General features: G+C 45.3%; 1 protein-coding gene across 1 annotated transcript in view; it reads left to right on the forward strand.

Annotated features, from left to right (window-relative positions):
• Positions 1–18,061, forward strand: part of ABLIM2 (actin binding LIM protein family member 2) — a 102,248-nt gene that overhangs the window by 58,731 nt on the left and 25,456 nt on the right. Inside the window, exons 13-15 of the mRNA XM_056855131.1 lie at positions 9,864–9,965; positions 10,339–10,392; positions 17,681–17,733. Coding sequence (XP_056711109.1) covers positions 9,864–9,965; positions 10,339–10,392; positions 17,681–17,733 — 209 coding nt within the window. The remainder of the gene's footprint in view (positions 1–9,863; positions 9,966–10,338; positions 10,393–17,680; positions 17,734–18,061) is intronic.

Consider the following 18,061-nt stretch of genomic DNA (forward strand, 5'->3'; position numbering starts at 1 on the left):
GTAAGCGTTTCCACCTGTGTTTGGATGCTATGTTTGCGCATGTGCTTCTGGCAGAGTGTTTTGATCCTTTTGTGATATAAATATGAGTGCTGAACAATTCCCGTAGACTTTTTAAAAGTTAGAAACAATATTGTGCCATTTACAAATGTTTTTATTGTGGGTTTGTGTTAATGCAGAGCTAGAAAGCACATGGAAACAATGTGTAATGTCATAACCAGAATTGTCATTGAAGATGGGAGTGGTGGACACCCTCTCGTTTAATAAGATGCTCCCTAGAGTGGGCAGATTTTTTCCCACTGATTCAGTTAAGGATTTCTGTTCCTGGTCCTGTATTGGTGGGCTTGATCGTCTCAGCACTGCATTTTATTAGACTGGGGACTTCTGATATTGTATTAAAACACTGAAACTATTTATGAGCTACGTCTGATTTATGGGGGGGGGGTTAGCAGATTGTCTGGACTCTTATATTAGAATGTATTATTACTCAACTTATTATTTCAGTAATTTGCAGATTTTTAATACAACATTTCTCTTACCTGAGCATGGCCACTTCTTTGATCGTTATTGTAAAATAATTGAGAAGCATAAGGAAGCAATAGCTGAAGCAGCAAAACTTAGAGAAGAGACAGTAACAACTTAGAGGAGGCTTAACTCCCCGCAGGAGTGGTATCATAGGACAGCCTGTTTGCAGAAACGGAGTGGGAGGGAAATGCCGTGGACCTGATGTCAACGAGGCCAGGGTCCGGTGCCGAGAGAGAGGGCATCAGAAGGAAGGGTGGAGCCAGAAGACAGAAGGACAGTATTTAGGAGTGATTATCCAATCATCTGGATCTAGGAGTGCCCACTGCAAGCATGCGGCCGAGCAGGGCCAAAGATCTGCGAACTCCATACTTAAATTTCACCGATCCAAGGGTGGGCAATTTATACCAGCTGCTTTGAAACTATTCACTGCAAAGACCTTGGCCCAACTTATGTATGGCTCGCTCCTAGGGATACCTGAAACATGCATAGCCTCCTTAGAGAGGGTTCAATCTACATTTTTAAGGACCATTCTCCAGCTTCCCCAATGCGTTTCTAATTCTATGGTTCGCTTGGAAATAGGGATGCTTAGAGTGGAGGATAGGATATGCTTATAGATTATTTTGACGATTTTCTTTTATGCCAATAAAGGTATTGATTGATTGGATAGGATCTGCACAGCATCCATTACAAAGTGGCTCAAACTTAACAAAAACCCTCAGGGATTGTCGTCATTGATATTACACGACAAGTTTCAGTCATCATGGCTTGCAAGTGTCCAAAGTAAATTAGCACATCTAGGTTTTTCTATCCACTCCATATTAGAGCTAAGCTTAGATCAGGCTATAACATCAGTTAAACAGAGAGTTAAGGACATTGGACGACAGTTAGACTTGACTAGAACACCATCCTTTATTGCCTCAACCACAACTGGATACCTGATGGCACCAGCCACATATTTGCTTTCCCTTGAAGCAAATAGCCATAGAAGAGCATTCACACTTGCCAGATGCTCAGCATTGCCCTCAGCCTTACTAGAGGGTCGTTATGAAAAAATCCCCAGGGCTCAAAGATTTTGTCTGTGTGGCAGTGGGCAAGTTGACACCACGGAACACATTCTACTATTCTGCTCTCTTCATGAAAATGCTTGTGCTGAAATGATTTATCCATTGTTGGTAAGATTCCCAGGCCGGGACTCAGCAGATAGGGTCATGCAATTGTTAAGCGGCGAGAACCCTCAGGTTACAACTCAGGTTGCCAAATTCTGTGCTGTCTCTATGAAGCTTCGTAGACTCCTGTAGACAGTAACAGAGAGCAGAGAGAAGCAGAGGAGAGGAGATGTGGGTAGAAGGAAGAAAAGGAAGGGCAGAGGAGGAGACAGAAAGAGCAGGAAGGCAAGGAGAAGAGGAAGCAGAAGGGCAAAGAGGAGGAAAAGAGGCTGGGAGAGGACCAAAAGGAGGAGGGGATGGGCATCAGGCCGAGGGAGATGGCCTGACAGACACCATCTCCCCATTTCTTGACTTACGTGATGAAGGGTGTGATACATCCCAGTAGTGAGGCTCACCCTTTCAGGACTGTGTTGAGAAGAATCATACAACAGGACTGGAACCTAGAAAACAGAATTAAAGTGTTGAGAAACAGTTACTAGGCTTCCTTTGTTCCTTTGTATGTGTCTTCCTTTGTTCTCAAGAACCCTCACAGCATCATTTATAAGTTAGCGTATAAACACAGGGAGAGTCGTGCTCCATCAGACCGAAGGCCCAACAGATCCAGCATTCTGTTCGTGCAGAGAGGGCAACCAGCTGCCTTTCAGAAGCCCACTGGCGGGATGCCTCCAAAGCATCCTCCCACCTGTGCTCCCCAGCAACCAGTAGAAAGATGCGTACAAAACACAACGTGCGAAACATACTGAGGAGCATGATCTATGTGCAGGGAAAAGATGGAACTTGGGATGCGCTTCAGACAAAGCAACTAAAATAAATAAAAATAAGCAGCGCTATGGCCAGTGGCTCTATTGCCATGAAATATTATCCTGTTTCTAACTCCTCTCCAGTCCTCCTAAGTTAACAAAGCTGTTCAAAGCACAGCCCTTGGATTACCCTGAGGAGTTCCATGCTGACCTGCGTGTGTTGGGCTCACCTCCACGGAACAGAGTTTTTGTGCTTTACTGCAAACTCAAAACAGGACAGTTAATGTGGCTAGTCTCCTCCAGAAAAACAACCGCTCTAGTTGCTCATATTTGTGATGGAACAAATTTATCATTTTCCTTTGAACTGTGCACGTGAACTTTCATGTGATTAAAAAAGAGATTAGGAAGTGATAAGAGACTAAGGAAGTGATAAGATTAAAAAAGAGATTAGGATAAGTGAAATATGAATTAAGATGTTGTAGTCTGAGCTAAGAAGCATTCCAGAGAATGTAGTGTGTGCTCGGTTAGTAGACTGTAGTAACATTTTCTGGTGTACTAAAATGTGTGAGCGCCTATACAAGTTCTGTACAACATATATACATTTCTGGCCCTGTCCAGCAGCCAATCAACAGCCGCCCAGTGGTCAGATCTCATCCTGCTTAATCCAGTTCAGTCCAGCTTTACTGCTAAGTCATGAGCAGTCATGTGACACCAGCTGTCATCTGGCTGTCACTCAGATTACAGCAATCTACATGCTTGCTATGACCAGTCTTAATTTCCAACACTCCTCCTAGACTGCCATAGCAAGCCTCAATTTACTCCTGAACTGTTCAAACTTGTCGGTAGGCAAACACTTGGTGAAGATGTCAGCAATGTTTACACTTGAAGCACAATGTTTTAGAACCATTAAACCATTGTTGACCGCTTCCCTGACATTCTGGTACCTTATTGTGATGTGCTTACTTCTTGTTTTTATTCCTTGATACTCCGCCAACTGCTGTGCTGCAGTATTATCACAGTAAACACATACAGGCATTTCCCAACCAAGATTTAGATCTTTAACCAGTTGACTCAGCCACTCCAGCTGAATCTCACTATCACTTAATGCAGAATACTCTGCCTCACATATGCTGGTAGCCACATGAGTCTGTTTTAAAGACTTCCATATAACCAGTGCCCCATGTAGATACAGCACATACCAAGTGGTAGACTTTCCATCTTCTCTGTCTCCCCAATTGGAGTCACTATACACCGTGACTGTCTCCTCTGCATCAGCCTTTAAACACAATCTGGCTGAAGCTGAGCCTTTTAAGTAACGCAGCACTCTTTTTGCTGCAGTCCAGTCCTTCATGTATGGGCATGCACATTTCTGACAAAGTAAATGCACTGCCATACAAATGTCTGGTCTTGTCCAGCAGGACAGATATAATAATGAACCCACCAACGATTGGTATTGACATTTATCATGGAACACTTTATCAACCACCTCTTTCATATATCCAGTTGTCATGGGAGTCTCAGTGCTTTTGGCTTCTGACATTCTAAATTTTACTAGGAGCTGCTCAATCTTTTTCTCCTGGCACAACTCAAAATACCCTTCTGGGTTCCTGGTAATCTCTACCCCCAGATAATTTTGGATGTCACCAAGGTGCTCTATTTTAAACAGTTTTTCAGTAGCCTCCTTAAACCATTTTAGTTGTTCATTTGTGTGACACAACAAACACAAATCATCGGCATACACAAATAATGCAGTCAGAGCCCATTTGGTAAACATGCAAGGATCAGCAACACCTTGCTTAAACCCAAGATTAGCCAATGCCTGGCTGAGGCATTGGGACCACGCACGTGCACTCTGCTTCAACCCATACAGTGCTTTGTGCAATTTTAGTACTCCCTGTTGATCTCTACATTCAAAACCAGGGATCTGCTCCATATATATTTCTTCACTTATTTTTGCATTTAAATACACAGTGGTGAAGTCAAAATGGTGCACCAACATTTTATCTTTCACAGCTTTACATATTGCAGCCCGTATAGTTTCAGCTTTCACAGTAAGAGCAAACAGTTCATCAAAGTCCTGTCCTTCAATTTGGGAATAACCCTTAGCCACGAGCCTGGCCTTCCGGAGTACCTTCCCTTCTGGACATTGTTTGACCTTGTAAAGCCATCTGCACCCTATGGCTTTTCTCTGTTCTGGCAATTTTGTTATAGAGAATACCTTATTCTCTTTCAGGGAATCAAACTCTGTTTGCATGGCTTTGAGCCAGGCCTCTTTTTCTTTGCTTTCCAAAGCCATTACCTCCTGAAAACTCTTTGGCTCTTTGATCTGCACATGATTGACATCGGTAGTCTCAAAACCATACCTCACCGGGGGGATTCCTTTAGTGTTTCTACTGGACACCCTAGGAATCTGCCTCTCCACCTCAGCCCTTGGTGATGAAGCCCTCTGAGGAGATCTCTCCTGCTTCACCCCACCTGCATCTTGAGAGAGATCTTATAATGGAAGCCCAATTTCCTGTGGCTCCTCCTGTCCATGTATCCTGGCCCAGTTACTTCCCTCACAAAAATTCGCAGCCCTGCTGTAGCTGAGAGAATTATGCTCATCTGCAAATCGGTATGCCTTCATGCCAGACTGATACCCAAGGAAAGTTAGTTTCTTAGCTCTTGCTCCTCCTTTCCTTCTTTTGGATACTGGCACATCAACCCAGGCTTTTGTACCAAACACTCTCAGGTAACCTAAGCTAGGGTCCCTCTGGTACAAAACCCTGCACGGAATGTCATTTATGGACCTGGTCCAGATCCTGTTAGAAACATAACTGGCTGCCTTAATCGCTTCTGCCCAGTATGTCATTGGCAACCCTCCATCATGCAACATGGAATACATTTTCGTCTGTAGCATTCCCCCATGTCGCTCAGCAATACCATTTTCTGCTGGCACCGCCACGTTGGCAACCCTGTGCCACACACCTTGCACCTGCAACCATTTCTTAAATTCATTTAACGTGAACTCACCCCCAAAATCTGTTTGAAGAGAACCCAAGTCACATTTTAGCTGTTTTTGCACTCTTTTGGCCCAATACTTAAATGTTTCAAACACCTCTGACTTCCTTTTTAAAGGATACACCCATGAGAACCTGGTGTAATCATCAATCAGAATCAATGCGTATCAGTTACCTGAGTGACTCTCTCTGTACGGGCCTATGACATCAGCATGGATTACTTGGAGTGCAGTATCGGAGAGAGTCTATGCTTAGCCACTGGGTAAGCCTTTGATTTGGAGCTTTTGCAAACTTCACAATCTAAGAAATTCCCACACTCTTTAACTTTTTCCTTTCCCAGTAAGGCTAGCATTTTCTTTATGGTCTCAAAGTTTGCATGGGCCAACCTTCTATGTAAAAGATGTATGCAATTATCATGGGGGCTCTTATTAGTTATCATTTTAGCCTCCACATGCCTATTTTCCACCACATACACATTATTACACATTTTCCCTGTAAGAAGCACTTTCCCATCTTTGGATATCTTACAAGCCTTGCCAGCAAATGTTACAGTAAACCCAGCCCTGTCTAGGGCATACACACTTAATAAATTGTTCTCTATTTCAGGGACACATAGCACCTGTTTAAATGCATAGTTCAATGCTGGAAACCACACACTCCCCTCACATGTCACCTCTGAATTTCGTCCATCAGCTTGGCTGACATGCGGCAAGCTGGAGTCCTGTGTGTCCTTTAACAAACAGGCAAATGTTCTGTGAAGCACCAGAGTCTAAAATCCAGACACCAGCTGTGTCATTGTGCCCAGTCAGCACTAGTGACGCCTTCTGACCGCTCACAAATCCACGTGAAGACTGTTCCCTTTGGCTTTTCTTTCTTGCTTCAGGGCAGTTCCGCTTCAGGTGATTTGTATCTCCACAGAAGTAGCACCGCTACTTCTCAATGCCACATGTTGCTGTAAATCACTCCGCTCCGCATTCTTCTCTCTGCTGGCAAAGCTCTGCTTCTTCTGGCTTGGCAGGCTTCCCTCTGGCTTGGCTGGCTTCCCAGGCTCTTACACAATCAATCTTTTCTCATGCTCCAGTATTCTCCCAATCACGTACTGCAATGTTAACTTGTCTGTTTCTATAGATTCCAATGAGGTGACAAGCATATTGTATTGCTCAGACAGAGAGCTCAGAATTATAAACACTTTGTCATCTTCCTGCAAAGTCTTTCCTCTCTGCTCCAGCATTTGAAAACATTCAGTTAATTCATTAATATGTTTTCTAACAGAAACCCCCGGCAGAAGAACAGTTCTATACATACGTCTTGTTATGGCTATTAAAGAGCCAGCTGTTTTCTGCACATAGACTTGGGATAAGGAGTCCTAGGCTGCTTTCGCTTTCAGTGTTCCCGAGACATGGACAAGCTGGTCGTCAGCTACACTCAGCACTATTGTAGCCAGTGCCTTCTCGTCTTTCACCACGTCTTGAGCTTTCTCAGGGTCCGGGGGGTTGAAGGCATAAATCCACAGTGCCTCTCTTTTAAGGTAGTGTTCCATACGTAACGCCCACACATCGTAGTTGGTAGAAGTGAGCTTCTCCACAAGCAAGGACGTTGCAGCTTGAGCCATAATTTCCTCCGCTCCCTGCTGCTCCTGCTCTGTGCCGCTCTCCTCCTCCACCTCGGACGCACTGCTGCTGGCAGACCTGCTGGGCACCTCCTCTGCACTGTCTGATTCAACCTCAGTCATCCACTCGCCTTCTGCTTACCACAGCCCTTGTTCCACAGATAGTACCTCTGCTCAGAACCTCCAGGACGTAGCGCAGTTGAGCTGAGCCTGGGCCCATAGCCCTATTGGCGTTGTTAGAAGCACTATACAGCTCGGTAGACGAGTAATCACAGCAGACTCAGCACTAATAAATAAGTGCTCTTTATTTCACAGTGACAGAGTGCTCCGCTTGGCCATCAATAATCCACACACCACACCTATACAAGTTCTGTACAACATATATACATTTCTGGCCCTGTCCAGCAGCCAATCAACAGTTAGCCGCCCAGTGGTCAGATCTCATCCTGCTTAATCCAGTTCAGTCCAGCTTTACTGCTAAGTCATGAGCAGTCATGTGACACCAGCTGTCATCTGGCTGTCACTCAGATTACAGCAATCTACATGCTTGCTATGACCAGTCTTAATTTCCAACAGATTTTGCTGTTGGAATTGAAGCTACACCTCAGTTTAATGTTAAATTGTTGCATAAACCTAGATATATTATTGCACATTTTCTTTGCTGGAAGATTAAAGAAGAAATTATATTAGATACCCACTACAATGGGGGGAAGCTAATTTGGCTGGCATCCTTGCAGGCACTGAACTGGCAGAAGGAGTGATGTTCATTGTTTACCTGGATTACCAGGTTTTTTGTGAACTTCTGTGGGTTTTGTCTGATTTTGTAGTGATAACTGTTTACTCTTGATTTTTATTTTATTTTTGTAAAATATATTGCTGTTTTACATTGCTAGCTGCCTTGGGGGCTTGCGAAGGCTAAGAAAGGTGGGATATAAATGCTATAAAAGAAATAATTCTGGCAGGACAAGAAATATGATTGCACCTCTGAATTGAAAAGGTAGTTAAAATGTTTGACTTACTGGTTAAGGAGGGGTAATGTTAGCTATAGATGGGGCATTTTATTTAAATTGTTAGTTTCTCTGAAAGATGAATGGATTATGGTGTTTACTTTAAAGAAAGCCTCAGGGTCGGTTCCTCATGACTGCAGGAACAGTCCCTTTTTTGGTTCCTGTGGGTTATCCGGGCTGTGTAACCGTGGTCTTGGTATTTTCTTTTTTGACGTTTCGCCAGCAGCTGTGGCAGGCATCTTCAGAGGAGTAACACTGAAGGACAGTGTCTCTTCAGTGTTACTCCTCTGAAGATGCTTGCCACAGCTGCTGGCAAAACGTCAGGAAAGAAAATACCAAGACCACGGTTACACAGCCCGGATAACCCACAAGAACCAATTAATTCTGACCGTGAAAGCCTTCGACAATCCCTTTTTTTCTTAGAAGTCTTAATTATTGTAGCACAGCTGAAATGTATCAATTAATATAAAAAGATTAAACTCAGGTAATAAAGGAAATAAGTAAGACAATCCTGTGGTTGAGCTTAAGATAGTTGCTGCTACCTTGACCTGCGTGCTGGCGTAACTGGCTGATATTCTGCATTCTCCCAGCAGCGGTGTCCAAAGAGCCATGGCTGTAGTAAAAAAAAACAATCCAAAGAGCACTCTCAGCACAATAATGACAACCACTCCTACAAAGTATGTGCTCATTAAAACATGTATGAGCAAGCATGTGCTCTGCCACTGGACACAAGTGCTTGAGTGGACAGCTGTGGCATGGACTTCTTGATCTTTTGTGCTTGGGACGCAGTTGTTGTCTGGAGTGTGTTGTGTCAGCCTGTTCAGAGTTCATATCATGCGTCTTGCTTGGTGGCAGAGGACTTGTAAGCACATATAATGCCTGTAGACCATAAAGGAACAGTCTGGTTTCTATGGGCTGTATATATGCAAGCAAGATGTAGCAATAGGAGACCTGCTGGCTCAAGCAGGGCTGGGGGCGGGAAGGCGTGAAAATAGGTGGTCTCATGTAATTCACTGAATTTTCTTTTAAAAATCAGGAAAATTCTAGGATCAAAAACACTTCAGTTTGTGAGAAGAGTTAAGGTGCTTGCAAATTCCCTCGTGCAACATTAAGTATAAGCCTGGGTCTTCTGCACCGCCTAAGAGTTTCTACAGCCTCCTGTGTTGTGCCGTTGCCACTCTGTGCTGCTTTATTGAGTGTGTGTGTGCCTCCTCTTCTCATCAACGGGAGTTTTTCCCTCTTGGAATGGGGATGGAGAGGGCAGCCTTGCACGGCCCCCCTGTGTGCTCTGCCCTAGAGGCATTTGTTGTGGGCAGGAGCAGGTTGGAGGCAATCACACTCCCAGCAGTCTTTTACAACCCCTCTGCACAAGAAATAGGGTTGCCAACCTACAGGTGGTGGCTGGAGATCTCCTGCTATTACAACTGATCTCCAGCCAATAGAGGCCAGTTCACCCGGAGAAAATGGCCGCTTTGGCAATTGGACTCTGTGGCATTGAAGTCCCTCCCCTCCCCAAACCCCTCCTTCCTCAGGCTCCATCCCAAAAATCTCCCGCCGGTGGCGAAGAGGGACCTGGCAACCCTAACAAGAAACCGCTTTTCCATTCCTAGATAAACGTAGCCTTTGAGGCACAGTGCGTACAGAGTCAGTCCACGGGGCAGAGATGGAGCCTGAATCTCCAGAAACAGTTCCAGAAATCTGTTTGATTAACAAGCCTTTAAAAAGCTTTTCACATTTGAATTCTCTCCTTTGCTTTGCCATTTTTTGTTTTTATCGGCTTTGTTTTGTTTTGTTTTGTTTTTTGCTTCCCCCCCTTGGAGGCAGTGAAAGTGGTCGGAGTACGCCAAGCCTCTCCATGTACTCAGACAGCAAATCTTCGCCATCTCTCTATCCACAGGCTCCTCGGCATTTTCATGTCCCAGGTAGGCATCCGTTGCAGTTGCTCTCACCTGTGTACTTGGGCTGCAGGTATCAGTGGTGTGGGTAAGCAGTGCGACAAGCCCAGCAAGTTTTAACGCTACTGTTAACTGTGTATTTATGTTCCAGTATACATGTTTTTAATTTCCATCAGCTAACAACTCATTTCTAGGCCATCATATTATTGTCTCAGTAGGGACAAGTGAAATTTTGGGGAGCCCCATAGCAAGTTCTTTTTAATATTGCATTTTATTGTAAAAGGAAACATGAGCTTGCTGAGCTGCCTCTATTTACATTGGGGGTTGGGGGTATTGAAAATAAAATGACATATTTCAGCTTCTTGCTTACTCTTTGGCTTTTTTCTTTCCTTTTCTTCAGACACTGGAGTAAAAGATAACATCTATAGGAAGCCCCCTATCTACAAACAGCATGGTACAGTCTGCTCCCCCCTCCACATACAGTGTGGCCTGTAGCCCCTTCATGTGCCCCGCCATGTGCTTGTTTCCCTATGAATGAATGGCAGCATCTTGTTCCCCATTAGTTGTATCTTGGTTCCCATTGAACAAGAAGTGTTCAGACAGAAAAGTTTTTGGTTTCCTGCATGGTACTATTAATACTCCCAACATCTGCTTTTTGGGTTCTTTTTTGCAACATCTGTACATTTGTGCGACTAACCCAGACAAAGGACTTGTGTCCTCCTCTGTTCTTTCCCAGTCTGTTCAGTGGCAGCGTTGGGTCTTTGTGTCCAGCTAACAGGAGGACCAGAAGCAGTTCCTGCTGGCCTTCAGTTAACGTTCAGCAAGGGATCCTCCCCCCTGTGCAAGGATGCATATCCTCTAGTGATGCAACAGCAGATCCACCCTCAGGGGCGGGCAGGGCGGGGAGGGGAGATGTATCAGCTCCCTTTCTGAAAATATGCAAAGCCCTCTCTGACGCACGTTTGTGGCTGCCCTTAGGTCATTTCTAACCTACTTGGTATTATTCATCTTCTGATTTCTTTTAGTAGCTGCTGCAGGGTCCCAAAGCCCTCCTAGACCAGCCTCCTTTGGCATCCTTCCCACACTGCAGCTGCCTTGGCAAACCTCAGTCAGATTCACTGAGAGCCAGCTGGGCAGACAAGATGCCGCTGGCAGGCTGGGCATTTTTTTAAAAGAGCCTGCAGTTCTTGGAAGAGCGCTCAAAAACTGTTTCAGGACAAGAAGTGTCAAAAGTAGGGTGTGCAAAAAACAAATAAAAGATATATCGGTGTGTTGCTTGGTGGCTTTGATTAATTGAATTGCCTCATTTCAACAATTTGTTTCATTTTGTGCTCAATCCAGGAAGTTGCTTTATTTCAGTTTTAATTAGTTTTTTTGTATAGTTTCCTGCTAATTTCAGTGGGTAAACTTCAGCCCATTGCAACATTTTTATTTATTTGCAAAATCATATTAAATTTATAGGGATGGAAGCCCTCGGTGGAGGAGCAATTCCTGCTAACTTTCATCCAAATAGATGCTGGAATTTGTATTCTAGGGCATCAGATTTAATCATTTAAAAATGCTTCTGCTGATCCAACCTGTTTTCATTTGTTTGTTTTTGGTGGCCTATTAACATGAAACTCACAGGGGATGCAGAGATGTTCCCTGGGAAGATATCTGCAGCATTTCAGAAATAATAGGTGCAGGGAGTCAGGTGTTACCCATAAAAGCATCACGTATTTATTTACTACATTTTTATCCCACCCTTCTTCCAGGGTGGGAGTTCAGGGCAGTGTACATCACTCCCTCCATTTTATCCTCAAAACAACCCTGTGAGGTAGGTTAGGCTGAGAGAATGTGATTGGCCCAAGGTCACCTAGCAAGCTTACATGGCAGAGTAGAGATCCTAACCCTGCTTTTCCCAGATCCTGGTCCAGCACTTTAAACTCTGTACCAAGCTGGCTGTCATTATTATCATGTTAGACCTTTGAGTTTGTAATTGTTCTGTTCTGCAGAGTCCCAGGAAATATGTATTGGTATATAAACCAAGTAGCAATTTTTGATTTGGTCTCCAGATACAGCAGATAGGTTAAAAGAGACATATAATGGAGGAGATTTGGCACAATACAAGAAAAAGTATTCATTGGTTCTGTGGCAAACATATTGTTTACGAGGCTCACAAACTTGTTACAACTGAATCCTTCCATTGATGGACCTTTCTTCCATGAGTGTAATTCCCTTTGAATGCAGCTAGACTAGTGGCCGTCTCCACATCACATGGTGGCAGATTCCACATGCCAGTCGCTGCTGGAGTGACAATGTGCTTCCTTTATGCTTGTGGGAACTCTGCTGTTCACGGACTAACCCCTACCATAAAATCTGCATTTTTCATTGCTGCCACACATTTTCATTGAACTACCCAACCACAGCTCCAAGATCATCATCGTCGTCATAGTCGTCATCATCACCATCAATATATTTTGTTTGTATTCCACCCTCCCCCATCAAGATGGGCTCTGGGCAGATCACAACCAGATATGTCATAGATTATAAACAATAAACATCTACGGATGTTTTTTTTTAGCAGAGGTGTTACTACAGCTTCCTTCAGCAACCCCGGGAAGACCCCCCAAGCTGAGGGATAAATTAATAATAGCTTACAGGGGAACTCGCAGTTCCTCCGGGCTGGCTTTTACCAACAAGAAGGGGCATGGATCTAGGAGGGAGGTGGTTGGCTTCTCTGCAGCCAGGAGAGAACTGACATCCTGTTGATGTCGGACCCTGAGATCTGTCTGAAGCGGTCCAATATAGGGCCAGAAGACAGCCAAGGGGCCTCCAGTTCACTTACTGTATCAAAACTACTCGGGAACTTGTGTCAGAGTGACAAGACTTTGTCACTTTGTCTGCAAAATAGCCCACCAAAGCCTCACAGCAAAAAGGCCAAATTCCTAAATTTTTGGCTGTCCCTAGGGAGGGAAGTTAAAGACCGAACCACCCTAAACAATTGAGCTATGCGAGAGCTAACAGATGCAATGGAGGGCAAATAAAAAGCCAATAAAAAGCTTTTTTGTGGCCTCCCCTGCCATCTCATAGGTCTTCATAAACATTCTGTAATATGTTCTTGATGCCCAACTCACTCTACTCGACTAAGCTCCCATTTTTTCTCTCTTATTTCTAATTTAGCACAGGGGTGAAAAGGACATTGGGGAGCAATTCTGTCAAGGGTCTTGGAGAGACGATGATGCCACTCATCCACAAGCACATCTAACGAGTCACTGGAGGGAATCCCATCCCGCAGAGCATTCAGGAAACCCAGTGGTTCCATGAGTCTCAGCATAAATCTGCTCGTTGCCTATGAAGGGGGGAATGGCGAGGCCCGGGCAGGCCTTTGGGGCAGAGTGATCTGACCATGGCACCTAGGGTTGCCAACTTCCAGATACTAGCTGGAGATCTGCTATTACAACTGATCTCCAGCTGACAGAGATCAGTTCACCTGGAGAAAATAGCCACTTTGGCAATTGGACTCTATGGCATTGAAGTCCCTCTCCTCTCCAAACCCTGCCCTCCTCAAGCTCTGCCCCAAAAACCTCCCACAGGTGTCAAAGAGGGACCTGGCAACCCTAATGGCACTGCTGATTCTGACATAACCAGTGGATATTAAGAGTTTTTTTATATATATATATATCATTATTTACTCACTCATATAAACTTTGTTTGCCTCTTATATATATATATTTGGCCCAGTGAGCCTCATTATTTACGCACTCATATAAACTTTGTTTGCCTCATTGCTGCCCACTTACCTGGTCTGGCGAATCCTTTTTGCAGCTCCTCACCATCTACCTTGGTTTATAGCATTCTGAATAATTTGGTGTCACCTATAAACCTGGCGATCCCTCTGCCTGCTCTCCCAGATTTCAGATCCTTTACAAATCAATTAAATAGCAGCAGTCCCAATACTGATTCCTGCAAGACTCTTCCACTTATTTCCCTCTGTTACAAGAGCCCTCCATTTACTCCTGCTATCCAAATAGTCAACTTATTCTTAGATTGAATCAAATTGATTCTGTGTGTTAATATAAGTTTAGATGTTGATGGGTATGCTAACAGCTATTTATTTGACCGTTTGTAAAAAAAACAATGGACAAAGAAAGCAAGTACTTAGGTTACTTTTGGTATGTTACCTTGCTTTAGGATAAGATATGTCACTAAATGTTCATTTGGAAGACTTTTAGAGATGAAAACAACTCATAGATTATTGCCAAACAAGGGAAATGCAGTTAGCAAAATTCCTGGCATATGGACAAATGTGGCTGGAGCAAGTGTGCGCATGCGCACTGGTCTGGAACTTCTGTGTCTTTAGACTCCATTTTCTGATTATGGGATTCTGTTATGAAAATCACCCGAGGTTTAGAATGAGTGTCTCTCTTGGTTCAAGCCCCGGTTGATGCTGCAGTTGCAAGAGCCTAATTTGGTTTTTATGTTAAATTGTTTGTGGACTTGCATGAAGAATATGCATTTTTAAGAAACATTGAAATTCTGCCTTTATTATGCTGTAAATGTTAGCACAAGAAAATTAACAATAGACCTTCTTTTCCAGTTGTGTGAAGTGGATGGATTTTTCAGCCCTCAGTTGGGGCTGAACGTCTGGGTGCCCTGGAGGCCAGCAAGGGCCATTTGTGAGAGAGGATTGACTCACCCAATCATGGGATCGTCCGTACCCCGCTGCAGGGCTGTGGGTTTGGACGGGGGGTGGGAGTGGGACCAGGGAAGGCATCAGGCCAGCCATGAGTGGTGGGGGACTGATTGGGCTGACAGGTGGAAGGGGACTATAGCAGCTGTGTAGACCACTGCCAGGGGCCATCGGTTAATGATACTTAGTGTGACCCTGGCCATCGTGGAGGGGCAGGCGCAATTGCGGGGGTGGGGGCGCTGAGGCCCCTGATGCACGCAGTGGCAGCTGCCCCACCAGCGGGTGGCCCCTTACTGCGACAGGCAGGAAGGGGCCCGGCCACACATGGACCCACCTGGGGATAGCCCCCCGTCACATTAGGTGGACTCCCCCCCTCCAGCGCCCCCAGGGCCGGCAGCAACTACCCCAAAGGTGACATGTTGCTTGTGGACAGCGGGGGTTTGTGGACTGAGAGCTCTGGAGGAACAGATTGGCTGCCTTGACATGTTGGGCCCACCTGGGTGGGGGACGCTGCCAAGGTGCCCCCCCTCCCCATAGAGTTTGCCCATGTGGCCCCCTCCAGGCCAGCCCTGCCCCTTCCCCCCTGGCCGCCCCCTCCCTTCCCGCTGGAGTTTCCACTGAGGGGGTGGGGGACTGCTGACATGGCCACGCCCACCCCATTCCAGTTTCCTCTCCGCTGGGAGAAGGCCCCTCCCTCTGGATGCTTGTCTCAATGATCTCTCACCTCCTGCTACGCCCAGCCTGCACTGCCACCGCGCCACCCCGCCCTTGAGCGGCACCCTTTATTTTTTGAAATTCACGCTATTTTCCTTGCCATACCACACCATTCCACACCCCTTAGGAGCCCGCCTGCCTGCCTGCACCGTTGCTGCACCTCTCCCTGCCCCGGTGCAGCTCCCTGATCCTCAGGAATGGGCTGCGCATCTCGGTGAGAAAGGTGGACTATAAAAAGTGTAAACAAAAATCAATGAATGCATTTCAGCCAGAACTGATAACTCTGAAACAGATCAGGTCACTTTTAAAGTGCTCCAAATCAGTGGCCCGCTATGATAATGGAACGAACAAACCGAGGCCTGCTAAAGGAGGACTTCTTTGTCCAGATCAAGCTGGTAGATGGGTGAGGACATGGCTGGCATTCAGCATGTTTCCGTTGACAACCCCAGCACTAGATATTTCTTCAGGTATCCAACGCTGTCTGACCAACCCTGAAGGGCACGGGTATGGGCCATCCGCAGGTAGTTTCAGACCTGTGGCCCTCAGTTAGGACCAGAAGTGCCCTCTTCCAAAAACTGAAGGAGAAGTAGTGGCGGCGGAAACTGTGGCAGAGCCTCTGCCCCTAGCTAGCGTTGCCAGCTGCCTGAAGGAAAAAATGCCTTCTACTGGAGGCTTAACGGGATGTAATTTACAAGATGGTGGCATTTCCCTCTCTTTTATGAAAAGCTTCAGCTGCCCGTTCCCACACCCGAAAGGCCTGGGGGCATTTTTCTCCTTCCGTTCCCTGCCACTCGTGAGCCTGGTGCCCCTCCCTGACTGTCCTACCCAGTCGTACTGATTTCTGTGACACTGAGGCAGCCTTATTGTAAGGAACCCCCACAAGCCGACATCTCCGTATACTCAAGGTTGTAGTTGAGAGAGGAATTACGGAGAGACGGATTCATTAGATGTTTTTATTTCTCAGTTATTGAATTTTTGGGAACCGGAAAAATACCCAAGTTGCTCTTTGTACAGGATTACTGTGCTTTTTTTTGTATTTAAGGATTTGTTGCCGTAGGGTTTCTCATCTCACTTTTTTCCACCTGTAAAATGGGGTTAATTGTTATGGTCAAGGGGTTCCCTCCCTGTCCTGCATCAGTCACTTCCCTGACCCTCAGTGTTCCCCTTCTGTAAAATGGGATAAATAAAAAGTGTATGTACATGTGTTGTGTGCCTCCTACATGTGTCTTATATTGATGGAATGAGTGGGGAGTTGTGTGAAAACTTGGGCTGTCCCTCAGCATTCTAGATTCCCTGAGTGTGTGTGTTAGGTGTGTAGGTAGCAAGCGCTTGAGAATCCCCTGGAGCCCAGTGTTGAGCTGACAGACCAGGGGGCAAAGGTGTGCACGTGGAGACAGCGTGATGTAGTGGCTGGTGTGTCAAAATAGGATCTGGAAGACCCAGGTTCCCCACTCTGCCATGGAAGCTTGCTGAATGACATACTCTCTGCCTAACCTACCTCACAGGGGTTGTTGTGACGATAAACTGGAGGAGAGGGTAATGATGTAAGCCACAACGGGTCCCTACTGGGAGAAGACGGGGTACGAATGAAGTAAAAAAACAAACACAAAAAGCACATGAGCATAATATGTGAGGCTCTCTGACATGTCTACTGCTGACATGGGGCACAGTTCAAGCCATGGCTTAAATTTATGACCTTGGTTCCTGTGGAGTATTGGGTGAGTTTGCATACAGCTTAACTCTTCCCTTAAACGGAAGGCTTTTTGTCCTTGACTGGATCCCTTGGCCAAGGTGAAAAAACTGTGGTGGCTCAGAGCACAGGCCTTGGTGCAGCTCTGAAACCCCAGACCCCTATGAGGCAGGGCTCGTTGAGTCTTGGGGTTACCTGCCACACCTGCAGGTCCTTATATTAGGGAGCTACCTTAGCCCCTGGAGATGTGGGAAATGTGACACCATCATCAGTTTTTTGTTTCACATTAATAAACTTCTAAAATGTCACTCGGCTTCAGCTAACTGGCTACTGCGAATAGCAAGCCTGAAGAAAGAACAGCAACCTGGAATCACACGTTAGAAAGCCTGTGCCATGCTAGTGCTCGTTTCTGGTGCAAATTTACTAATGTCCTGTTATGTCCTGTTTTTACTACACTATCGTAGTCAGCAAAAATCTCCTTGATAGGCCTGAGCAGATCCCATAAGTTTCCTGCTGCTTTTTAAAAAAGAGGGACCACTGTGGTGTGCCTGCCTTACGTATTCATGCCATCACCACTGTCAGAGGGGGCATCCCGCGTCCTCCCCCCATGTGTGTAGCCTCATCAACATATTATGCTGGATTTTAGATATTCTTTTTCTCTTGCAGCCTTCAGAAAATCAGATGGTGGTAGTGAGAGCTCTGATCAAGACAGCAGGAAGGTAACCTCTGAAGGCTTTCTGTAACCCCCAAATTATTTATATTTAAACAACTATATCCTTGAGTGTATGATACATATGTCTACAGAATACACAGAAATTATCATTATCTGATGCTGTAGGTTATACATCCAGCTATACATTTTGTGTGAGTTAAATGTCATGTTTAAAGAAACATTATTCTTATTTCATAGTTTTTTCAGTTCACCCCACAATTTCCCATCAGAAAAACAGTGAATATAGTGACATCAGAGAGAACTTTATTGGTGGGGATAATTGAACAGTCAGGGTATCATTAGAACAGCAAATAATAGAAGACCTATGTTAAGAT

The sequence above is a fragment of the Euleptes europaea genome, chromosome 9 (assembly GCF_029931775.1).
Source record: "Euleptes europaea isolate rEulEur1 chromosome 9, rEulEur1.hap1, whole genome shotgun sequence".
NCBI lineage: Eukaryota > Metazoa > Chordata > Lepidosauria > Squamata > Sphaerodactylidae > Euleptes > Euleptes europaea.